The 26,473-nt window shown below is 41.6% G+C and overlaps 1 protein-coding gene and 1 long non-coding RNA gene across 3 annotated transcripts; one reads left to right on the forward strand and one right to left on the reverse strand.

Annotated features, from left to right (window-relative positions):
* The first annotated feature begins 346 nt into the window (after positions 1-346).
* On the forward strand, positions 347-21,535 carry oat (ornithine aminotransferase). Of its 2 annotated transcripts, none has more exons than XM_062474762.1 (10): positions 347-366; positions 13,965-14,192; positions 14,318-14,542; positions 14,664-14,759; positions 14,886-15,013; positions 15,394-15,516; positions 15,674-15,802; positions 16,248-16,361; positions 16,468-16,612; positions 20,275-21,535. In XM_062474762.1, the coding sequence occupies exons 2-10, from the start codon at positions 13,988-13,990 to the stop codon at positions 20,433-20,435; spliced, it is 1,326 nt and encodes a 441-aa protein (XP_062330746.1). In that variant the 5' UTR covers positions 347-366; positions 13,965-13,987; the 3' UTR covers positions 20,436-21,535. The 2 variants fall into 2 exon arrangements, with proteins under 2 accessions (XP_062330746.1, XP_062330745.1); XM_062474761.1 differs by lacking the exon at positions 347-366 and adding an exon at positions 461-618.
* LOC134031226 (uncharacterized) lies at positions 16,159-25,058 on the reverse strand. Its single transcript, XR_009931852.1, has 2 exons — positions 24,828-25,058; positions 16,159-19,063 (listed from the first exon to the last, which is right to left on the reverse strand). It is a non-coding gene; the product is annotated as an uncharacterized LOC134031226 (long non-coding RNA).
* Between the last annotated feature and the right edge of the window lie 1,415 nt (positions 25,059-26,473).

Below are 26,473 nucleotides of genomic sequence, written 5' to 3' on the forward strand. Positions count from 1 at the left end.
TAAAAAAACAAAAACATAATTATTCATAAGTCTTATCTAGTCTTTATATATATCTATGGGTATATGGACCCAACGACTGAGGAAGAGCAATCGAGTGCTGAGTCAAAGAACTCCATTTGCACGAAAACTCCCTTTAACTTAGTCTCTGGACTTGCTATCAGTTTTCAGCATGTCAAAACGTGACCAAAGGCTCGATTCAGTTCGTTTTTTTTCCATCATGATCCAGCAGCACAGAGTGCACATTTCGAGGCTGTGTCCAGGGTAGTCCTGCGTGACTATGAATACAATCAAACCAAGATGCCCTTCTTGAAATTCCTTTCACGGATCAAATGTGCAAGATAAATTATTTTGTGACTATTTATTTGGGTAAGTTCAATTGTCTATAGATACATGTGATGTTAGTCAGTTACTTGCTCATTTTATTGAGTGTACGCTCCGCCTAGTTTGTTGCAACATTCAGGTTGCGTCTTGACATAAATGCTCCAAATTGACGTCCACTCACACGTTTGCTCTCTCCACACTCATATACACCGGTGATCTGACAAGCGGCACTGAGGATTCGTAGTACTCGACGGACGGTTAAACAACACAACTTCAGAAGGACATCGCATTTTATTGGTAACTTGACTGATATCATATAAGGTCGCAGTATTAGAGCTATTTAACGTCATGGTGAAACTGGCGATGGCTTGTAACTGTACTAAACTACGCTAGCTAACGCTAACATCTGTTGTGGCCGGGAACTTACCTTTAAACTTAAGCTTTGCTTGCTCTTAACAATGTATTGTAGTACTGTTATTGTTTGCTAATAGTACACATACGTTATCCACATTTAGCCATGTGCAAGAATAGCTCGTCGTATGGTGGTAAAATGTGCTAGCTAGCACTAGCTTAACTGGTTAGCTACGCAGTTTTCTGATGTTGCCTAACAAGTCCCCTACTACTAGCTAGCATTATCTACCTGGCTAACCACCACATCACACGGGTACTTTTCCATGAAGTTGGTGTGACTGATGCAAGGGAGAAGCAGCAGCAGCAGGAGGAGGAGGATAATCTGTTTTATAGCTGTATCATTGAGTTAACTGTTTATGTAGGCGGCTAGCAAGTGTTGTTGAATTGGACGGTGCGGGGAGAAGACCAAAGCGTCACTGGCAAAAAATACATAAAATCATTTGTTTTGAACTAGATAGACATCCCTCATCGGTAGATAGCCTACTTTCCTTTCCCTTGAAACTTGAGTGTTTTGCATAATTGGGTGTGCTCAAGCCTTCGGCGAGAGCACAACCTTTGTTCTCTCACATATATATTTGGGTGTGCTTTGCCTTAGGCAAGGGCACAACCTTTGTTCTCTCACATATATATTATTATTGTGACAATGCTGTTAATCTTTATTATTGTTTTCCTGTTTCTCTTTATTATTATTCCAACTTCTTAGTTCTTCCGCCGTTTTTTGGCCTTTAACTAGTTCTGCATACTTTCACCGATTCCTACAATTTTTGTATCAAAACGTTCAGCTCCTTCAGGAGATGTTGGCTATGACTTTTGGTATTTCTCACTTTTATACTTTTTAAGACATTAAGGTTTTTGTGAAAATTATTCTCCCATTAAAAGTAATGGTAAATCCTTTCAAATCATTAAAAAGCTTCCTCCTCTTTCAAACGTAACTACTTCAGCATACTTTCAGCTAGAGACACCATTCAACCTTTAAAATGTTCGCAAGACATTCAGCTATTCCCAAATGATTCAGCTTTTTCAAATATTCAGCCAATTTTGAATGATGACAGTTTGAAATACATTAAAATGTTTTCTCCTTCTTGATTTTTATGAATGAGCAGCAAGCAGAGTGGCACACTGCTGGCTGCTCTTTTTCTGATATTCAACTAAATTGTCAAACAAATTCCTCTAACGTTCATATAGTTTAACTTACAGAAACAAGTTATACCTTAAAATGTAGGAAAAATTGTCCTCTTTCAGCCAATGTAACTACTAAAGAGCTCACATTTACAGATTTTCAGCTATGAGCCTTGAAGCGAGAGCAGCCTTTCAAATTCTCTCACTAACTTCAATGGAGAGGTGGGTGAAATTCGTCAGACAAAGCGAAAGAAACAAGATTTTGAAACTGTCGGTAGAGTCGTATTTCTGACCGCACAGACATATAAAGGACATCTCTGGTTTCAGCAGAGTCTTGGGTCTCGGAAAATATCCTCATTTTTTTGATTGGACGTATAGTTTTGCGTCTAGGTTAACTTGTTTGAGGTGTGGATTCTAGGTACATTTCTGTTATTCTCTCTGCCCAGCTCGTTAGCGATCACAGCTGCTCCATCGCCCTGGCAACCAAACAAACACGCAGAAGGAACACGTTTTTGAAACTGCAGGTAGAGTCGTATTTCTGACCGCACAGACATTTAAAGAATATCTCTGGTTTCAGCAGTCTTGGGTCTCGGAAAATATCCTCATTTTTTTGATTGGACGTATAGTTTTGCGTCTAGGTTATCTTGTTTGAGGTGTGGATTCTAGCTACATTTCTGTTATTCTCTGCCCTCAGCGCGTTAGCAATCATAGCTGCACCATCACCGTGGCAGCGACAGACACGCACCACTCACGCCTGGGACACACTGCCTGCGATCGGCTGCGATCTGCTGCGACGCGCCTGGAAGCGCCTCTTTTCTTTCGGCGCCCATGTTATCAAATGGGACCGACCACACTGGCTGCAAAGCGCCGCGATTGCCTGCGATCGCCTGCGATCTGCAGCAATCGTTTCGGCAGCTGGTCGAATTTTTTCGCGAGACGCTTGCGAAATCGGCTGCAGGATGACGAAATATACCATATTAGTTGATATATTTGAATAAAAAAACATGTTATTAAGATTTTACTCCATTAATTGTAGACTACGGTGAACATTTGTAAAGTTGTAGAATTTATAATTACACAATGTTGGTAACGAACGTCCTTTACATGTGGTTACCCTGATGAAAACGAATGAAAATAAACGGATTGATCCGTTGAGCTAGCATGCCCGTAGTTGTTTTGTTTGTTTGAGAGAAACGAGTTGTCACGCGTTGCACACAACACACAGGCAGACATAGCCTACTGAGAGAGAACCCCCAAGTCGATTTCTAAAATCAGCATCAAATGAATTCTCCAAGTTGAAAAGCACAGGGAGTTGTTGTATGTCAGCAACAATTTTACAAGGACAACGTAGATAAGGATCAATGCTGGGATATAGCCAATGCCATGTTTATGTACCATGTCAGCGTAAAGGAAAGCTCAGAGTAGCTGAAAGGCTTGGTGACCGGCGCGGATAAATGCGCGTCTGGTGTGAACAGCTTAGCAGCTTAGTCGTAGCCGATCGTGGCGCTGCGCGGCGCGTCCAGGCGCTTCGCAGCCAGTGTGTCCCAGGCGTCAGTCTCTCACACAGGTGATTGGTACGTTTACTTGACCATGAGAAACCCGATTACTAGCAATTGTCGGTTTATGCCAATAATACGATTACTCCGTTTACATGTGTAATTAGTTATGCGATTACTCAATAAACGCGTCTACATGATTCTTTTTTATTAATCGTTGTATGCTCCACGGACAACTTGCTCCATCATCCTTCAGCAACAAAGTGTCGCCGTGTCTCCCTGTATCGGCCCTACTGCTGTACGTTTCATTCCATCAACACATTGAATCCTACTAAGAAAGCTGAGTAAACACACTCAATGGTAGGCTACATCTGCTACTGCTATTACTATCCCAACTATAATTTCAGCTGTTAAAACGATAATATTCTTGTTAAGACTAGCTAGCCTACTTCTTCTGTTTAACAGTTCAGCTTTCAGCTTCTCCCGCATTGTAGGCTATTTTAGCTCTTAGCTTTGTTAGATGATGCAGTTCAGCTTCCACACTGCCTCTTTTGTGTGACTCACACATTTTTGAAATTCATTTCAGCTTGCGGGTATTTTCTCATTTCTCACTTTTATACTTTTTAAAATATTAAGGTTTTAGTGCAAATTATTCTCCCTTTAAAAGTAATGGTAAATCCTTTCAAATCATTAAAAAGCTTCCTCCTCTTTCAAACGTAACTACTTCAGCATACTTTCAGCTAGAGACACCATTCAACCTTTAAATCCTTTCAAATCATTGTTGGAATTCTGCTCCAGCCCTTTTCAAAAATACCTTTCGATTGCTTTGAAGCTTCAGCTTATAACTTTCTACTAAATTTTCACTATTCCGCTTTTTTAGCATGGTCAGCTATCCCCATTCAGGTTTTCAGCATTCTCACTGCTGTTTCGCAGGAACAGCCTTTTCTAGTTATTATTAGCGTGTTTGCTGCAAGCAAAAACACTATTGTTATTCTGCATACTTATTATTATTGGGTGTGCTCAAGCCTTCGGCGAGAGCACAACCTTTGTTCTCTCACATATATATTTATTATTTATTTTTGCTCCCCTAAAACCTACATGCCTACATAGACAACCTAGGTGTCAAAAGTTTCGTCTTGGTAGCGATTGAGTTGCTTCTATTGGGATTTACGTTCCGTTGCACGGTTTAAGTAGAAATTAAGTTTTTGTGGCGAAAAGTGAAGCTAACGGTGGCTAACTTGCTAGCCACAGTCTATGACGCTACTTACGTCACTAACGTCACGAAAACTTGCGTGACTACCTCTAGCAGAACATTAGTTTAGCAGCTCGTTAACTTCTGGGAGATAGCTAAGCTAACTGCTTTACTGCAAGGCAGCTGCAGAAACGCCACAAGCAAAGAGGCCAGGGTGATAACTATTTACTAATTTTACTTTGTGATATGACACACAATTGTGACGTGTAATGTACAATATAAGATGATTTTATTAAGGAAGTACATCTACTTTCGGAAACAGTAGTCTACTATGTCACTGAAGTATTAGCATCATGACATTAGCCTCTGTTGCCCGGGCAACACATACTACAGTGGTCTACGATGCATCTGTTTTCAATCGTTAAAATAAACATTCCTCACAAATACATTTTCGTTGTAGGATTTATGACATTAGATTACAAGTAAACGATTTGTGGGTGAAATTATCATTACCTGTGGTTTCAAACCACAGGTGAGACACTACAAAAACATCTACACAGCTGTTTAGGAAGTCAAACGGCGACAGAACATGTTCGGCACTCCCCTTACTTAAATCAAAAGTCTATCTAACTACTAACCTGAACTTCATTGCCACAGCCTAAACTTTGTCAATCTGTTCATGAAAATAATTAATTTCAGCCTAAACCGTACAACGGAACGTTAAATCCAATTCAACCAACGCAATCGCTACCAAGACGAACACAGCAGTAGTCTAGTACTGTACCGTAGTAGTACAATTTACAGGGGCAGCTTCTCCACACAGGGCTATATCGCATTTTGCGTTGTTACTGACAATGATCGCTACTAGTGATCTTTTTATGAATGAGCGATTTTCCACTAAATAAATGTCAAGCTTATTTACGTTTTTGGGGGCATATTTTCAGTTAGTAGATGGTACTGTTTGAATCGCGATCCATCTTCTACTGCCGGTAACGTCGTAGAATAATCTTCAAAGGGGGTTCTTTATTAATGAATGAATGCAATATGAGTAGGCTAAATGCCTGAAAATATCACGAGAAGGGAAAACTTAAAAGGACGTTTAAGTCATAGAGATTAGGTCAATTTTTACACCGGTCTGCCAAATGTATTCGTTTTGATTCAGCTATGAGGCTGCCTCTTGCAGGGGAAATGAGAATCTATTTCATTCTACACTTCACTCGTATTTTGAGTTGTAAATGAGCAGCAAAAAAAATATGCTTTTAAATCTATGTAATCTAATAAGTATGCATTTTTATATAAAATATACAGAAATATCAGTTGTAAAAATTGCATTAAAAAACGGACCCCTGTGCAACCGACGCAAGCAAGCACACCCTACAATTTCCCCAGAAATTGTACCCTCTCAAGTTACTCTTGTATATCTGTCAGATTTACTTACATGTGTTATTGCAAGAGGGATTTTAAATGTATTTTCTAATGAAATTGTTTCCTGCCGATTGGATCTGTGTTCCTTATCATTACAAATAATCATCATCATCAGGTCAGTCAGTGTCTTGATGAGAAGATAGAGAGCCCGAACAAAGTCTGACAGAAGACAGCACATAGTTTTATCCGCTCTGAAATGGTAACACTGCTCTTTTTTTATTTTATTTTTTATGATCGATTAAACATTCAATAGGGATAGACTACACAGTGGAATTCAAATCAATCTCAGGTTAACATTTGAATTAAAAGTTATACATTTCAGGACCATCAGACCTTTAGTGATTGATTTATTGGACTCCTGTATCTGATTAGTGGGGCTACACTTTCAAGATAATGGTATTCATTATGTCACTGTGTCGCCTGTTGATTGCATTATTTATTTTTTAATTTACTGCTTGTAGACTTGGTAAACCTGCTTTATTTGTCATGCTTTGGTTGATTGTAACATACTAGGGACATCCTAAGTTTGTCAGCTATGATGAACTCAAGTGGCATGTGGGTTGGTCTTTTTTTAGCCTTTGGCTGTGATGTATTGGGGGTGTGCCTGAGGGGCAGCTCCCACACCAGCCTATCACCTTCCATTACCAATTTGAGCAGTTTACCATGGTCAGGAGCAGGTTATTGATTAACTTAGTCTGTGGTGTTGACTGGATTGGATGCTTACCAAGTATAGGTTATTTTCACATTGGAGTCCTATTCAATAGATGATGCTTGTCTAAATTATTTACAGATCCAGTAAAATATAGTTGCAATCAGTGCTTGACATTAACATTTTTGCTCACCAGCCACTGTGGCTAGTGGTTTTCTGAAGTTACTAGCCACTCAGCAATTTCATTAGCCACAACTTTCGTTTCGTTGTCTTTTATTTTTCTTTGTCTCCTCTTCATTTTCGGTTTCATCACCATTTTTTCTCTTTTGTGTTGGTGTCTGCCCTCCGGGTTTTCATACACCTGTTATGTGCCGCCACATCCTTGCCTTTCAATGAGTTTATTATATTAGACAGGGTCCTCAAGTTTTATCAAAAGCTTGGAATGAGATTTAATGTAGGCCTATGTTTTGACAGGATATGAAACATTACTACATTTAATAAATGTAGTCTTACTGTAACTAGAAAGACTATTAATTAGTGGTGGGCCGTTATCTGCGTTAACGCGCTGCGACTCTTATCGGCGATAACAAAAAATATCGCCGTTAATCTATTCTCAAAGTTGGGTTGGGAGCTGGTTCCATACAGCGCAAGCTATGATGACTTTCACCTTGATATTTTAGCGCGGATGTATACCTAGCCGAATTGCACTGTAGGGGGCGAGATCGAGTCTTCGAACCTGTGTGAATGCCTTGTGTATGAAATTATTACATCAAACGTGACGTGCTAACATGGATGCAGCTATGAAGCCGCCTGGTTTGCTTCAGGGAAAATGTATTTTTAAGAAGCTTCCCAATGGAAACCTCGACAAGACTAAGGTTGTTTGCACCATGTGCTATGCGGAATTAAGGCTACTGTAGGAGTTCAAATACCACCTAAACGCAAAGCATCCCTTAGCTAATGCGGAAAATGCCGGGCCAAGCACTGATGTAGCGCAGGGGAAGAGTCGTCGTCAAACTATGATGTTTGAGTGCAACCGAGGCAAGCCCATCAGCACAGCTCTATCAGCCAAGCTAACTAATCTAATAAACACAAGTACATCTTATTGAACATAATTTATTTTCATCACCAATTATCATAGTAGAACAGCTTTCTCAAGCAGTTTGTGATGCATTTTGGAAACAGGAGATGAGCTCCTGGTCTAATGTGCCACCTGGCTTGAGAAACCCGTTCTCAAAGACTTACTTTTAGTCATTATTTGGGTAGCACACATAGTCTGAATGCCTTCGGCGGAATTCAAATGAGCCATCTTAATCTCGATTAATCTAGATTAACACCAATATTACAGTGAGATTAATCTAGATTAAAAAAATTAATCTATGCCCACCACTATTAATACAGTATAATTTGAAATAAAATGAAGAAATACATCATCAGTCCTTCCCATACCCTCTAACATTTAAAAATTATACATGTTACTTGAACTTGAGCACACATTGATTACTCGGTGTAATAGCCTAAACTAACATAGTTAAGTATTTCAAATCTTCAGAAAATCTCAATTCATTGCCCTCACTGTTATTGTAATACAAAGATCATAAATGGTACAGAGAGTCATGGCCATCAAACAGTGGGGTTAGAAATGACTTTTGACCCATGGTTTACATGAGGTTGGCTACTCTATTGTGTTGCATGTGAAAGAGAAATGCTGCTCAGCAGATAAACTGTATAGACCTGCACTTGTCGCTGAATAGAACTAACAGTGCGTGTCCACTGCAGCGACGCGAATTGCTTGCCATCGCTCGCCTTCCCACAGTTCACCACGCTCGGGGGCGTTTCAAACAGATTAATGTAGAATGTAGTTCTCTAAAGTCACTGTTGTAGTTGTCCTGGCCAAGTGCGCAGGCTTGAGTTTACGTACTCGCAACATCGATCAAAATACAACTTGTATACAAAATACAAAACCGTTTAATAGACACACGTTGACATGTGTAAAAAAAAAAACGTTTTATTATATTACTCAAAGGCTCTGCCAAACTGTCGATACGATAGGGAGTTTTACATTTAGTCATTTAGCAGACGCTCTTATCCAGAGCGACTTACAGTAAGTACAGGGACATTCCCCTGAGGCAAGTAGGGTGAAGTGCCTTGCCCAAGGACACAACGTCATTTGGCACGGCTGGGAATCGAACTGGCAACCTTCTGATTACTAGCCCGACTCCCTCACCGCTCAGCCATCTGACTCCCGTTCCAGCCGGGATAGCTAGCTAGTTACCACAGAACAAAGTTACGTAATGTGACTAGACTGAATTTGAAAGTACAAGCACCAACAACTTCGGCAACCTTGCGCCATGCATCGTTTTTTATTAACATCTCTGTACGAATACATCTATGTATCGTACAGGACTGGGTAAGCAGCCACACAAACGATTAGTTTCTCCTCCACCTTGAAACCTAGAAATGTTCACCACGGTTGCTACGTTACGAGAAACAAGAAAACACTCCGATTGGCCATCGCAAGCGAAAAATCGCTCCTCATTTGCATAAAGTTGAGAATCTCAACTCGGTCGCGTCGCTACCCACAATGCACCACGCAAGCGATTCCCCTGGCTCCATTGAAAATGAATGGAAAACATGTTGTCGCTCGCATCGCGTCGCTGCAGTGGACACGCACTGTTAGGCCGAATCCCAATACTCCTTACTTACCCCTACCCCTTACCCCTAGCCCTTATGTCTCGAAACTGAGGGGTAAGGGCTACATAGCCCTATGAAATGAGACGCTACTTGGTTATGGTTACGTATATCGATGTCTCCAAATCAGCAATGTAAGTTAGCGCAGCAAACTAGCGATTTTTAGAAAGTTTCAATTAAGAATTTGGTTGCAAATACATATGTACAGGACTGTCATAATTTTTTTATCAATTATTTAAGACGAAAATATTACATTTATGGGACTGGATGATATGTCCGCCATTGTTGCAGGTAGCGCAGTATTCACATACCCCTAGGTTTCAAGTAAGCTCCTGACCTTACTTGGTTTTAAGGGGTGTATACCCCTTCGTCTTAGCCCTACCCCTAGCTCAAAAAGAGTATTGGGACACCACTTACTCTCACGGGAACGCGCAAAACTAAGGGCTTGGGGTAAGGGCTAGGGGTAAGACAGAGTATTGGGATTCTGCCTTAATCTCACTCAATGATGTCAGGGCATATTCAAGGCCCCACCCTTCAAGATCAGAGAAGGACAAGGTTGTCCTCTTAGTTCTTATTCACTGATCTGTGGGGAATATGATGTTGCTCCAATCTATAATAATGGTTCGAAAGGAGTAAAGGGGCGGAGAGGCGTGGCTAAACTTAAGTGTTTACTTTTTTACTTACTATTCAGTGTTTCCCACAGATTTTGTGGTAGGGGGGGGTCAAAATAATCCCTTCGTTAATAATTCGTTACACAGAACTGTATTATATTACATAATATTAATAAAAAATGATTCACACGCCCAACAATTAACACCCTATACAAAATTCACACCCCATTCAAGTCCTATCTGCCAGAAACGGAAGAATAGAAATGAGTTCCCTTATCCTGAGACCTGCTTTCTTACCTGCCTGTTTCTACATCTGTTTGTCCACCTCACCTGTTGCTTCAGCTGGCTCTCTCACAGCAGCATGTTGGATGATGTCCTCCTATCTTACTCTTTCTTCAATGCCTAATGAATCTAGAGCCATCTCTTTCTCTCCCTGACCCTGTCTTTCTGCTTGAGCAGCACTGGTTGAAGCCTGAAAATATTTCTGGGGAAATTGTGGGGTGTAGTAGTTACTGCACTACTACAGAAGTGTAGTAGTTAGCTAGCTCTACAATTTACCGGGGCTAGGTCTGAAAACGGAGCTGCCAACTATCAGGTAGCAACGCTAGTGCTAAATAACTATTTAGCTGGTCGGCTCCATGACGCTGTTAAGTAGGGCACGTGAGATTGCTCACCAAAAGAACGAAGAGGAACCCACTTGTCTAGCAGATTAAGACATGTTCATAGGTACCTAGCGAAAAGTAACCTCAACTTTCCTAGACTTTTAGCTATGGTACTAATGCTGACGGCTCGCTGATATCGCTGTCTGTCTAGAACTGCGTATCTATGCGTTGTTGCTAAAGGCCGAATTAAACTACTCCATGTTCACGGAGACGGACACAGGGAACGCGCTCTCCGATGTGGAACGCCCCTCGGAAAGCTCTACGTGCACCTCCTGATTTTCCTGACTGTCCGTCCGTCATTTTACGGATACCCCTTGGCTGTGATTGGTCCGTATTAAGAACCGCTTGCGTCAGGGGTGGGGTTGCTGTGACCAACAAGACAAACAGAATCCTTTGACCGCCATTGCTGTACATTTTTACAATTCATATTTCAGCTAAACAGTACATGTAAATCAGCTTCTGAATTAAAATGTGACGAGAAATGGGCTGTGTAGTTGCTGAAAATGTGCTTATTTTATTGATGAAACGGCTAATTTGTAAATTTGTTCAGAATTTTTGATAACCTAGCTAGCATCGCAGTGCAGCGCCACCTACTCTTCTGGGGGTGAATTGTTTTCAGCACCCACGGCCTTCGGAGTACTATAAATTCAACAAATCCGTCCGACTCCGTCCGTCTGTCTGTAACGGAGTCGGAGTAGTATAAATCGGCCTTAACATGTGCTGACTTTGTGACTGTGTGTCTGTATGTGAGAGAGAGACGTCTGAGTGACCGAGAGATGCAGGGAGAGCAGGAGAAGGAAATGCAGCTGAATGAATGCGCTGCGTGTTTTAAATAGCGTAATTTTATTTTTTTGGAATATTTTTTTGATAATGCAATATGTGCCGGCCGGTGTTGATTCTGTGGTGCACCGCCACAAATTAGTCTGTGTGGGCTATTTTACTTAAGTGTTTACTACTGGCTTTTTGTTTCAGAGCTACATGTCCCGCAGTGAGAATTTAACCTACTTTTTCATTTGGTTGCCTGCTTTCTTATCTTTTGAATATTCTCTCTCAATCTCCAGGGCTTGAAATTGCGACCATTGTGGTCACATATGCTCCCAAAATTGTATCTGTGCAACCTCAAAATATATTTAGTAACATTTGTGCAAGTGCAAATTATCATTATGGTGCGACCTGTTTTAATTTATTTACAAAACACTCGCTAGTTAGCCTACTGCACAGTATGTGTCTGCAGGGTTTTTCCTGCATAGAGAAAATTTTGGCTCGCGCCAAAGCCGTTTTCCTGAGCGCCAATGACAAATCCCGAGCACCAAAGGCAAAAAAAAGTCTGAGATTAAAAAAAACTAACAGCTGTGTTCATCAGTACGTGCAATGCATGTCAGCGAATATGTTCTCAATAGTATGTTTCAAGTAGGCTACAGCCGAACCCTCGTTCTGTTTTGATCAATAGTAATCGAGTTGATAAGCGTGTCTTTTTGTCTTGTCTGTGAGGTGCGCGAATGGACAGAACGGCCAGTAAACTGTCGTTCCGCTGCGAGGGCCAGCCCGACGTGCACTAATACACCTGTACAAATGCAAATGAAATTTCCACTCAAAATGCTGACAAAAGTTTGATTTACGATTTCCAACGCAGTCTTCATTGGTATTCTTAACCTGGAATGATAACATATAGTGCAGTGTTTCCTCTATGGCTAAATTTCTGCCGCCACGGTATCAGAAATCAGGCTGTACAAAATTTGAGGCCGTCCATCAGCACTGATTGTTAAGGCCTATATATGCTTCTGCGTTTTTCGAAAAACGGACACATGGGAACGCCCTCGTCTCCATGGAACACCCTCTACGAGCTCTCCGTCAGCCCTCGGAGAGCCCCGGGGAGCTCGACGTGCACCTCCTGAATTTTCTAACTATCCGTCGTAGCTACGGAGACCCCCTGTGATTGGTCAGTATTAAGAACCGCTTGCGTCAGGGGCGGGGGCGGGGTTGCCGTGATAAACAGGACGAACAGAATCCTTTGACCGCCATTGCTGTAAGTTTTTACAATTCATATTTCAGCTAAACAGTACATCAACATCTGAATTAAAATGTGACGAGAAATGGGAAGTGTAGTTGCTGAAAATGTGCGTATTTTTTTGATGATACGGCTAATTTGTAAATTTGCTCCGACTTCTCGATAACCTAGGTAAATAAACACTCCACGACGACTTACAAAAAACTGTTGCGCCACCTACTCTTATGGCGGTGAATTGTTTTCAGCACCCACAGCCTACGGAGAACCATAAACAAAGTCTATCCGTCCGTATCCGTGCGTATCCGTGCGCCCGCCCATCCGTAAACGGAGACTCAGAAGCATATTGCGGCCTTTAGAGTGCATGTCGTAGAATTGCACGGACACGCGCTTCACACCGCAATTGAGATTGCGTATGTGCGTCCTTGAGAACTGTAAGTCGTATAACTTATGTTGTCAGTTCACTTAAGCCTGTTATTGTATAAGTCTATAGTTCTTGCTAATTTAAATCAAGTTAACTTGTGATTTTCGTTGTTTGTATTCTTCCCCTGCTAGCTAAATTGTCTGTTGATTCGATAGCGATTGCTGCCCTTGCTCAGGTTTGTATTTTAGGTGCATTATTATGCTGAAGTAGTTTTAATTAATAAAAAGTGGGTTTATTGTTATGATTTGCTACAGAATGCTTAGCCTATCAAGATCAAATGAAGCAGGCAGTGTACATGCTTCAGAGCGGCCTACCTTGGCTAGGCTAGTGACCATTTACAATAAGTTGTTACGTCAAATTATTAATAGGCAGCATTTATGCCATTTAGAACATACTTTGAGTGTAAGGTGTCTTTAAGTAGCCTAACTTTATTGCTTTAGGGGAAATAGGACGAAAATATGTGCAATATTACATTAGCTATTAGATTATTACATTAACCTGTTCCGAAATAGATTTTCGATTTAGTTTCGGGGGGGGGGGGGGGGTGCAAAACACCTGTGAATAAATACATGGATTAGAAAAAGGAGCACCGAAGACCCATTTTGACCCAGGAAAAACCCTGGTCTGCTGTGAGCTGATACAGTGACCAGTCTAATTTTCTATCCAACGTTACATAATTAGTTAAACTTCATATTTTACGTTCTTAACTTTAATTCAGATTTTAGATAGGTTAAAATTAGCCGTCAATCACTTGTCACTGCGCTCCATTGTCACCTTGCACTCAAAATGTTAAGAGCTGAGAACACTAAACATTTTCGGTAGGTGCTCTAAATCTTTGCTGGTGCGCCTAACTATTTAAAGTTGGGAGCACCAGTGCTACCAGGTAAAAAAGTTCATTTCAAGCCCTGATCTCTAATGCCCCCTTTCTCTCTTGATCCTCATCCCATCCACTACCGTGCAGAGTGACGTAACCTAACGAGAGGGATGTTTTCCAAACTGAGTTGCATCCTGAGCTGTGCCGGCCCAGCCCTGACACGCAAGGTCCACTCAGTCACCCGTCCCGCCTCCTCCGCTGCCTCCAAACTGATGTTGGAGCGCCTGCTGACCTCTGAAGAGGTGTATGCCCGCGAGGAGAAGTACGGCGCCCACAACTACCACCCTCTCCCTGTGGCCCTGGAGAGAGCAGAGGGTGAGTGCTCGAATACATGCGCTCGTTCATCCTCCATACCATGTGACCTCGTCCTCATTTGAGTCGTGCGAATGTCATGTTGTGTTCATGCATGGTCTCCCTCTGTCCTTGTCTGCCTGCCTTAGGGCTGTACGTTTGGGATGTGGAAGGCCGAAGATACTATGACTTCCTCAGTGCTTACAGTGCGGTGAACCAGGGCCACTGCCACCCCAAGATCATTGCTGCCCTCAACGCCCAGGCCTCCAGGCTCACCCTCACCTCACGAGCTTTCTACAATGATGTGCTGGGAGCCTATGAGGAGTACATCACCACCATGTTCGGCTACGACAAAGTTCTGCCAATGAACACTGGTGAGGAGGCCTCTGGATAGGTTGCCATTTGGGCACACAGCTGTTTTGTAATGTGAACACACTTGTATGATGTCCTGGAGGGTTTTTAAAATGATTTATTATTATTATTATTGTTAACTAGGTGTGGAAGGTGGAGAGACTGCCTGCAAGCTAGCCCGTAAGTGGGCCTATACTGTGAAGGGTGTCCCCAAGAACCAGGCAAAAATAATTTTTGCGAGTAAGTCGAGAAAAAAACTTCCCAACTTTGGTGTCTTCTTCACTGCAATGTTACAGAAGCATTTTAGCATAGCAGTGTTTCACTTGGTCTTGTATGGAATTGTAACCTTTTTTTTTTTAAATGCAGATGGTAACTTCTGGGGGCGCACCATGGCAGCCATCTCCAGCTCCACCGACCCTAGCAGTTACGAAGGTTTTGGACCTTTCATGCCTGGCTTTGAAATCATCCCCTACAACAGCATTCCTGCACTGGAGGTAAATTAAGGATATGGGATTGGGTGCCTTAGATTGGGCTCTCATCTGCCACATTTTACTTTAACATGCCTTAAAGTCAAACAGATAGCCGAGTCATTATTTGAATAATGCTCACTAGCTCCTTCTTCAGAAAGTTGTCATATACTGTACAATGTTCCCACTGTCATGGAAAGCCTGTAAAAGTGTTTTTCAGTCATGGAAACTAATACAATCAAAGCTTTCTGGGAAATTTTTGAAACTACATTAAATGCCTTCATGTGCATGAAGTAACCTGTTTGAAAATCAATGTGTTTTTAGGTTTCAAGTCATCCATGTAGCAGATGGTGTGGAAACCCTGTGTACTGTATGACCGAGTTGATTTGAGTTTTTCCGTCTTTCAGAATGCTCTCCAAGACACAAATGTGGCAGCCTTCATGGTTGAGCCTATCCAGGGAGAGGCTGGAGTGGTGGTTCCTGACCCAGGCTACCTGACCAAAGTCAGAGAACTCTGCACCAAACACAATGTGAGTAGGGGCCACAGCCTCCACCATTTTGAGTAAACCTTTTTTGTCTATTGTGTGGCTTCACCATTCCAGTTCAGTCACTGGGTTGTGACAAGGTTATGTCCCTGACACGGAAGCCTCTACTTATGCCCTCCCCTCACCCATGTGTGGCTGCCAGGTGTTGTTCATCGCTGATGAGGTGCAGACCGGGCTGGCACGAACAGGCCGGCGCCTGGCAGTGGACCATGAGGCTGTGCGTCCGGACCTGGTGGTGCTGGGCAAGGCTCTGTCTGGAGGAGTCTACCCTGTGAGTATTGTACTTCCCGCTAAAACCCAACACTCCTACTTACACAAAACTTCATTGTTTCTGTTTTGCCACATCATGGTACTTGGGGGCGGCCATGGTTCAGGGGGTAGAGAGGGTCATCCAGTAATTGCAAGGTTGGTGGTTTGATCCCAGTGGACTCTTGGCCATGTGCCTAAAGTGTCCTTGAGCAAGACACTGAACCCCAAGTTCCTCCTGGGTGGCAGGCCTGCGCCATGCTATGTGTATGGAAACTCTAAAGCGCTTTGGGTGTGCCAATAAAAATTAGCTATGTGAACACAGTCCATTTACCATTTTTATTTACTTGGCTGATGCATTTCCGCAAAAGAGAATCCAACAAATTGTTATACTTTAATTTTGAACAAAAGCAACAAACTTAAGTCCATTTATGGTTGTCACTGATGTGACTTGTCGTATCCTCTGTCAGGTGTCTGCAGTTCTGTGTGATGACGAGGTGATGCTCACCATCAAGCCCGGTGAGCATGGCTCCACGTACGGCGGCAACCCCCTGGCCTGCCGCGTGGCCATCGCCGCCCTAGAGGTCAGAACGAGAATGCCGTTATTGCCCCTCCATCTATCAGCGCCTCCATTTTTATTTAAACCTTGCAGATAGAGACCCATACTTAATTTGCATGTATTTTCCCCAGGTCCTCGAGGAGGAGAAGCTGGCGGAGAATGCAGAGAGGATGGGTCAGCTGTTGAGGTCCGAGCTTAACAAGCTCCCCAAGGACATAGTGACCGCAGTCAGGGGCAAGGGTCTGCTCAATGCCATCGTTATCAAGGAGACCAAAGGTAGGTTATGATGTGGCTGAACACACCTCACAGGTCTTGTTTGAACAGAGAATCAACAATTGGTTGGCTTTGCAAACGGCAGCTGCAATGGCTAAATCTAATAAATTAGTACTTGCTGGTATGGGTATACAACTAAAATGGTGCATCTAGTAAGTACAGCAGATTACCGTATTTACGGAAAGGCCGCGGCTTGTACTCCGATTTTTACAGTTTTCTTGTGCTTGTGCGGCTTATATTTCGAAGCGGCTTATAGTCCGCAAAAAAAAAAAAAAAAGTGGCTTCTCTAAAGATCTCTACTGACCGAGCAGCTAATTTTATGCTCAACACTTGAACGGGGGCTTATTACTTGAAAGAGGAATTATTTACTGTTTTCTCAGTTACACTATCAGGGCTCGGAAATGCAGTGACTTGCTATAGTAGGCAAATGGCTAGTAGAACATGACATTTCATAATCATTTCAGTTAATCAAACAGCTGCAAACCCAGTGAAATGTTATAGGCTAGGCTAGCTAGCAAAATAACACTAGCATCGCTAACAACATTACTAATTCAACTTTGGTAGTCTAACCGAGCTCTTTGTAAGTTTGTTTTAGATATAATTGTATATGATAGTGTGGACAATAAGACAAGGACGCGGTCTCTTTTCATAAATTGTATTTTACCACTTCTCTTCTTGACATCGCCATTCGAACAGCCCTCACTGATTTCACGTAATGCTTTCAGCATCAAGCCTACGGCAACTCCCGAGGGACAAAACACCATTGTCTGTTGTCTCACAGAAAGGTCTGCTACAGTAGGCTATCCTCAGGATTTGCAAGCTAGCTAAACTTATAATATATCTAAATAATTTTGTAGACATAACAATGGATTCTGCCACTAAATTAGTGACTTGGATTTATTTCTGGACATACTATCCACAACCAAAGTGTGTTACACAATGCTGTAAGATCGCCTATATTCGTGCATTGCTCCCAGAATGCCCTGCGGCAAGCTGAAAAGCTACTAAGTTAAGGGTATTAGCTTAGTTAAATAAGCATTGTTTGGAGTTTTATTGTTGTGTTCGTTCTGTTTTGATATGCGTAATGCTATGGTCTATAGTTTAGATAATTTGATTGTTCACCCTGAATGGGAATGTTGTCTAGTTAGATCGCTGTCCGCAGCCATAGCATGAATGTGCAAGTGATCATTTGTCAGCATTGGGCCATGCAACTGTAACATTGTTTGCTTATAAAGTGCGGCTTATACTCAGATTTACAAACACAAAGTGCTCATTCTGGGGGGGTGCGCCTTGTACACGATGCGGCTTATTTACCGTAAAATACGGTACTAAGGATCAGAAGTGCACAGGTAGGAAAGGTACAGACCTTTCTTTGAAAATTGTTAAATTTTTATGACGCAAAATAAGTGAATTTTACGGATTCAGTCTCCGATGCGACGCAATAGTCGGACGCTCGCATCCAGTTAGGACATGGTGTAAGACCGTTAAACAGTTTTTCAAAATGTTTGTGTTCCAGATTTTTAGGGCGAGGTGGAAACCATGCCTCTATGATGCAATGGAGGTGTCATGCCAAAAACTGTCTGGGCCTGACATCACAATGACGTTCTGATGCAAGGACGCGTCCGTCGCTATGCCAACATTAAATTCCTGACAGTTACGCGCGCTAGTGGGAAACTGTCCTGGTTGCTACACTGGTTGTGAGGTAGGCAGTTTTGTTTTTGGACCTATTTAAAACAATTTAGCCTACTCTACGATTTTTAAGTTTTCACTCGTTCGACATTCCTGAGACAGCAACGCGCCAGGCAACACGGAACTATCGGTGTTGCCTTCCCAGTCTGTTAAAATCGATGCTAAATAAGTTGACGAAAAAAGGTACCAACTTGAAGCTAAACACAAATGTTATTGTCTTTGCGTTCTTTTTTTTTCTTTTTTAACGAGTGAGAACTTCAAATCATAGAGTAGGCTAAATAGGCCTAAATACAAAACTGCCTACCTAGCAACCAGGACAGTTTCCCGCTAGCGCGCGTAGCTATGTCAGGCATTTAAAGATGCTGTAAAGTGGAATTGAAAATGAGTTTTATGTTCATCACACCACAGAAGAATGTGTTAACAACCTATCCAAAGTCGACTGAAAAATAAACAGACAAGTATGTTAAATTAGGCTTTGAAATCATGAGAAAATCAGCAGTATTCTCTGCTTGAGACTGGGGGGGCGTGCTGCCTGAAGGAGCTGAAACTCCGCCCCCTTGAATTTATTGAATTTAGCAACACTAGCTAAATCAATTGAAGATATCAGAACAGACCTACCTGCAGTCTGAGTGTTTTATGTATTAATTACCTTGTCTTTGCATCATACCAGCTGAGTAACAGAATGCAACTGTCTGTGATCTGACGTAGATAGGTGGCTGTGACGTAGATCGGTCGGGTTTTGGCTCCACCTATACAAAACCTGAGCTGAAAACGGAAGAGAAACTGTTCAACGGTCTAACTCCACATTTCGGTGCAACAAAGTTTTCACGCTTAGCACATGCTTTCAGGAACCCATTTCACACGTATATAATGTACTGAGAAGCAAATCATGGAATTTGCTTTACAGCATCTTTACGGTTGGCATAGCAGAACGGCATTGTGATGTCAGGCTGGACAGTTTTTAGCATGACAGAGGCACTGAGCCCCTCCCCTAACACTATAGTACAGGAGTCCCCAAACTACGGCCCGCCCACACATTTTGACCGGCCCTCTGAACAATGCCAGAGACATTTTGATATATTTATAAAAAATTACAAATAACTGTTCACACTGATTAATATGCATAAGTAAGTAAATGTTATGATTTCAATAGCAATGAAAAAAGGTAATTACGATAGTATTAATGCTATTTTAATAGGCTATATATCCCTTGATATGTACGGTGCATAACAAAATAATAAACTAATCTAGCATAATACATTTTAAATCATAATCAAATCTCCACAATAATACTGGTAGTCATTCCGGCCCATGTAATTTTCTGTTACAGACCGACCCGGCCCCACATTATAGAAAGGAAAAATTATCTGGTTTGGGGACCCCTGCTCTTAACTAATCTCTTAACTTGAGAGGGGCATAAGTACATTAAACGGTGAATAGAAAAGAGTGCTAAAATGTGGATGAACCCAAAACAAATTAACAATAGTCCTAGCCATGACTACTTGGCCTACTTCAGTAGTTTGTTGGCGGTCCCTAAATATTTCCATTGGCTAGGTTGCTGGTTGTAAAGACCAATGTGTGCGGTGCTAAACCACGGCTGAACATGTAGTAAAATTGGCAAGATAAGACGATACATCGTGGCTTTCCGAATATCGAACTTCAAACTAACTTTACCACGGTAATGTTTGCATCTCTGACAATTTCAAATGCTTCATCACTGTCGACATGTTTGCTGCATTTATAAAAGGCGCGCGCCTCACTCCATGCTGGTTGCTATTTTATCACGTCATTAAGAAGGTAATTGTTCGGTAATTTATTTGGTATTTTCACTTGTTCGGGCAAAACTAATTTTTTTTCTATTTTTGGCCACATAATTTTGGTTGAGGAACATTTTGTGCATCCTTCATTTAGAGATTATACCTTCAGTGAACTGAGTGGGGTATTTGAACCATGATGATGTATGTGTACCCCCCCAGACTACGATGCCTGGAGGGTGTGCATGCACCTCCGTGACAACGGACTGCTGGCCAAGCCCACCCATGGTGACATCATCAGACTGGCCCCTCCGCTCATCATCAAGGAGCACGAGGTCAGAGAGTGCGTGGACATCATCCAGAAAACCATCCTATCCTTCTAACACAAGTGAATTCAATTCCACAAAATGAGTGAAGGCGTGATCCCTAAATATCTCTCATACTGTGAACTATTGGAAATGTTAACCCATGCTAAACATTTGCAACAAAGTGTTGATTTCATGGCAGTGCTCTTAGTGCATTACTGTGAAAATGTATATGAGGATGCTTCCAGGAGGCAGCAATATTTCAGTTTTGTTTCTGAAACATATTTTTAATGTATGATGGAGATGCATGGTGTTGGCATTATTCCAACAATAATTTTATGTCAAAGGATGATGGGTGGAAGTACATTCCTTTCATTAAATAGCTTTGACTTCCAAATCTATTCCAATTGGCCTGACTATAAGTTAATTTGAGATCATCTCAACTGTGAAAGATGTAATTTATTGTGCTTAACTAAACTCTTTCACAAGCATTAATCAAATGCTATAGGTTTGCTTTCAACTTTAAAAACTGTTTTATTTGCCTGACTGTTGAATACTGACAAAACCAACCCAACCAGAAAAGTATTGTAATATCAGTCGATTCACTCAGTTACAATTCAACTGTTGAACAGTCATCAAAGCTAAAATTTTATCCACAAACTTATCTGGTCTGCTTTTGTTACCAATTATTTGTTACAGCTTGGAGTTTACTGTCTTAGGTCAGTAATTCACTGAACGTTACAACAACAAAATGTACACCTCTGTGGAGGCAGAAGGATTGGGCCCTAGTGCTCTTTTATAGAATTTGACTTATTATTATCATAATTGCCTATAGTGACTAATAGTCAACTATCTGTTCAGTGTTTGTTTTTGACCTGCTGAATGTTTAAACTGTCAAACTGCTGTTGATGTACAGCAACTGAATCCATTGTATCTTAAGTTGTTACATCAGGTTCTATGAAATAATTGGATCATAGTTGTTTCTTGTTCATCCTGGGTTTCTGCGTCTGCCCGAAGCCATTTAATTTGTCATCCTGAGTGACAAACTTCAGTGGCAGTATTCTTCCACTAGGTGGTGCTCTGTGTACATTAAACCTAGGTTAGGTAATGTTTTTGAGAAGCACTGTCATATTTGCTGAAATAATACTGCTAAAATAAACATCCTGATAGAAATCAAATCAATGTGCCTACCTACCTGTCTGCAGTAGTCAGGCAGTGCGTTCATGTGTTTTTGGGGAGTAGCTTTTGAATGGAGGGAGTGGGATGTTTTGGGTTGGATACTTTCAAACTCAAGCCAAAATGGCTAGTTTCACAAAACGTACCTACATTGCCTTTGCTAGAAAATGCTAACGCAGTTGTTAGTTTTTAGTTTGATGGTATAATTGTGCCCATGATGCAGCTGGTAGTTCTTCTCAGTGGCTTTGGTTACCTACATTTCTTAGATCACATTTGAAAACCGCAAAAGTACTTGTTCAACCTCCACATCATCTAATCACTTATGCAGATGATAAGCCATTTCTCATTATTTAAACAAAATACCAGTGCTCTGGTACGTTCATGCAAATGATGTAGCCTACAATTGTCTGTTTCCTACATAAGCGATTGATAATGTCATGTTGATCAAAATTCATTATATTGGTATTAAATTGGCTTACCCCCACAAACTGACCAAAAGACGTCAGACTCAGGCGAAACGGCTTCAGTCTCAGAAAAAGCTCTGTCATTCTCAGACAAAACGCTCTCAAACCAAACGCCGTCATTCTCAGACAAAACACCCTCAAACTAAACGGCACCATTCTCAGACAAAACGCTCTCAAACCAAATGCTGTCATTCTCAGACAAAACGCCCTCAAGCTAAACACCGTCATTCTCAGACAAAACGCTCTCAAACCAAACGCCGTCATTCTCGGTCAGGGTATATTGTGGCCGATCGTTTTTCCATCACATTTCGCAATTGGCAAGGCATATATTTGAGCCCTGCACTAGCAATTGACGCTTGGTAATTTGCGAGACACACCTACAAGTGTTTTCATTCCCCAATTCCCATCACAAAATTGGCAAAGGGGAGACAGGTGATACGTGAGGGGGGTGAAAGGAGGGGCCACTATTAAACATATTTCAAAGTAAGAGCTGTAGCCTGAAGATTGGCTTAGTTCGCTACATGTTTGCACCAGACTGTAAAACACTGGACGGTAGCTCTGAAAAGTGAAGCCAAACAATCTCGATCGCCCCCTAATAACTGGCTGCAGTACAGGTCCCGCACCCTCCATGTTAGCGGATGGGACATGACCCAAACAAAGAAATCACGTCAAATGATTTTTTTTCCCAAAGATGGTTTCTGTAATTTAAGGTAGTTATCCCGCTGATGTCTGTTCAAGTGCTCTTTTCTCATCAGTTTGTTTTCAATTAGTTATTTGACGATATAAAAATGGGTTATTGTGTGCTTGCAATTGGGTCGGGAGAGTGTATAGGCCAATTTATACTTCTGCGTTTTTACCGAGACGGAGACAGGGAACACCCTCTCCGTCAAGGAACGCCCTCTCCGAGCCCCTCGGAGAGCTCTACGTGCAACACCTGATTTTCCTTACTGTCCGTCCGTCATTTTACGGATACCCCTTGTCTGTGATTGGTCCGTATTAAGAACCGCTTGCGTCAGGGGCGGGGTTGCCGTGACCAACAAGAGAACAGAATCCTTTGACCGCCATTGTTGTACGTTTTTACAATTCATATTTCAGCTAAACAGTACATGTAAATCAGCATCTGAATTAAAATGTGACGAGAAATCGGCAGTGTAGTTGCTGAAAATATGCTTATTTTATTGATGAAACGGCTAATTTGTAAATTTGCTCCGACTTCGATAACCTAGCTAGCATTGCAGTGCAGCGCCACCTACTCTTATGGCAGTGAATTGTTTTCAGCACCAACAGCCTTTGGAGTAGTATAAATTTAACCAATCTGTCCGACTCCGTCCGTCTGTCCGTCCGTAAACGGAGTCGGAGAAGTATAAATCGGCGTTATGGGTGAGACCTCGATACAGCGGCTCCAACACCCGATCACTACTGGGCAGATGGATCTATGGACCTCACGTTTTGCATAGGAGCATAATCAAGCCAAAACTGGAAAGGGCCTTCCCCAAAATGTTGACACAAAGTTCGACGCATAGAATTGTCTATATAGTGACATTTTATACTCAAGCATAAATGAATTCATCAGTAGAACTAAGGTTCCAGCCAAAAACGCCTCCATTCCATTTGGCTTGATTTTAAACCAATGAACAAATCGGAAGTCCATACAGATTGCGAGCAAGACCCTTTCATCTAAGATCAATGTCTGACATCACAAATGCTCATACTTTCGGCTATGTATACTTGAGGAGTGAGTTTCACACATTTCACACATCAGCTGCACGTTGTATACGACCCAATAGACCCCTGGTAGAGAATGTTGTATTCCAACTATGGCCTGTCTCGTATAAGGACTGTCAACTTTCACTCTTTGCAACACTTACTAGCCCAAGATGAGCCCGGTCTGCCTCTGCTTCTGACCCAGTCCTCTGTCCTGCTACCAGACGAGCTGAAAGCCTTCTACGCTCGCTTTGAGAGGGACAGTGACCCCCCTGCAGTGGAGTTACCTGAAGGCCAAGCCAGTGGTGTGCCTACATTAACTGTAGCTGAGGTGAGGCTTTGCTTCCAAAGGAACAACCCTCGCAAGTAGGGATGCGTATTGATAAGATTTTAACGATGCCGACTCCTTATCAATTCCTGCTTATCGATTCGATTCCTTATCGATGTTCCCCTCTACAGCCAACTAGGTCTGTGCGTCCTGCACCCCCACACACACACACTCGTTCTAAACGAATTTCTCAAACTGGCTCTGAAATGAGCTAATACCTACCACCTCTAGGCCTCTTCAGGCCTCTGTTTTCAAAACAAAATCTAGTCGGAGATAGAAACTTTCAGTTTCCTTGTGTTCAAGCTTCTATTACTCAACACCAGTAGGACTTACAGGGGTCCTAACAACAGGGGAAATAACCTCAGTGTCACCTTTCAAAAGAGACCATTTACATGCATGTACTCCAAATGGTTCAACAACAGCTTTCAATGTACTTTGGGTATGTTGTTTAGGCGTTTTCAGCCACATTTAACAGGACTATTAAAAGGTTAAACAATTAAAATGCTAAGTTTAATAATGGATTAAAAATCGATATGCTCAGTTTAATAATGCGACACGCGAACGTTTGCTAATAACACACGCCGCCCCGATAACGTGAAATGATCAATAAGATCAATACTAATGGGAGACGAATGCCGGAGCTAAAATGTATGCTTCAAACGACGGGACAGAAGATAACTAGATCGACTACACAGAATAAAGGCAAATGCTTCACACAGTAACAAGTGGTTGTGATCACTGAGCAGTTTAGCTCTACCTTACTCTGGATAAGAGCGTCTGCTAAATGACTAAATGTACCTTTAGATAGAGATGAAGCGCGAACGTTAGCTGCGCTGCTGAATGCATCGAACACATGACGTTCCAGTAACTTCATTCCATGCTGCGTGTTCAAATGCTTCTTCATATTTGTAGTATTTCCTCCCTTCGACGAAATAGACTTTTTACACGCGTTACAAGTGGCGTTGTTGTCATTTTGTCGTGTGAAATACAACCAAACTTTAGAACGCTTCTTCCTAGTTGCCATGTTTGCTGCAGTCTGTCTTCGCGCATGCGTGCGCAAACTTTTATAGTTTATTCAGAAAACGATTGAAGCCTAATATTTTGCAATACCCTACATTATGTTAAACAAATGCGTTCTGTTACAGTAAGCATATCTACAGGGGAGCATGTTGTTGGTCATCATGATTACAAAACCTTGTCACCATGCATGTGTGTGTGTAGTGTACACAAAAATGGCAAATAAAAGATTCCACCAATCCATCTTCTAATATGCTAAAGGATATAAATATATGATTTCATAGAGTTATAGTTGTTTAGTCTATATACATGAAGCCCAGGGTTGGACTGGCCATCGGGAAAGTCTGGAGATTTCCTGAACGGCCGGTCAAACGGCCCCGGCATAATGCAAAAAATATATTATAATAATACACGGTTGTAGGCCGGTCTGCGTTTCAAAGTCCCAGGCCGTTTTTCAGTCCCAGTCCAAACCTGTAAGCCTATGTATTTAAAAATATATATTTGGGTGTGCTTTGCCTTCGGCAAGGGCACAACTTTTGTTATCTCACATATATATTTATTATTGTGAGAATGCTGTTAAGCATTCTCACAATAATTATATTGTTTTCCTGTTTCTCTTTATTATTATTATTATTCCAACTTCTTAGTTCTTCCGTAGGTTTTTTGGCCTTTAACTAGTCCTGCATACTTTCACGCATTCTCACTATTGTTTTCCTGTTTCTCTTTATTGTTGGAATGCTGCTTCAGCATTCCAAGTATTGTTCTTTGAATCTTTATTCAAGCATCTTCTTCTTCTTCTATTTCTTCCAAGACACCTTTCAGCGCCTTCAAATCTTCAGCTATTAAAACCGTTTAGCTATCATAAAATTCAGCAGTTTCAGGCCATGGGTGCTATGACTTTTCAGCTTTGTACCTCTTATGCTTGAATTAATATAAATCAATATTCATAATATGTTTAACATGGTTTTCCAATGGAGTTTTCTTTCAAATCCTCTCAAACTTCTTAAAACTTCTTCAACTTCCAAATCCTTCTTCTTCCTCAATCTTTCAGCTGGAGCCACCATTTAAACTTTAAAATGTTGACAAAATCCTAAACTATTTTTAAAAAATACATCTTTTTGATATCTATTCAACTTTTTTCTATATCACTGATTATGTTTCATGAGTTTTTCAAACCGTTTCTGAGATTTACATGGGTTTCTATGTAGAGAGCTAGAGTGAGGCATTGGAATGTTGCGCAAATTCAGAGTGACAGCAGAGTCCGAAACCGTTTTTTTTTTTTTAAATGGTACTTTTGCCCTCACGGCCACAATATTAACTTTTCAAGCTTCATTTTGGATCAAAACGATGCCGTGCTTGTGCTGGTCGGACTCATATGGGTATGGAAACCCACAGTTATTTACTTTTTGCGTGAGGAGCCCGAGAGT

Source organism: Osmerus eperlanus, chromosome 12 (genome assembly GCF_963692335.1).
Source record: "Osmerus eperlanus chromosome 12, fOsmEpe2.1, whole genome shotgun sequence".
Lineage (NCBI taxonomy): Eukaryota > Metazoa > Chordata > Actinopteri > Osmeriformes > Osmeridae > Osmerus > Osmerus eperlanus.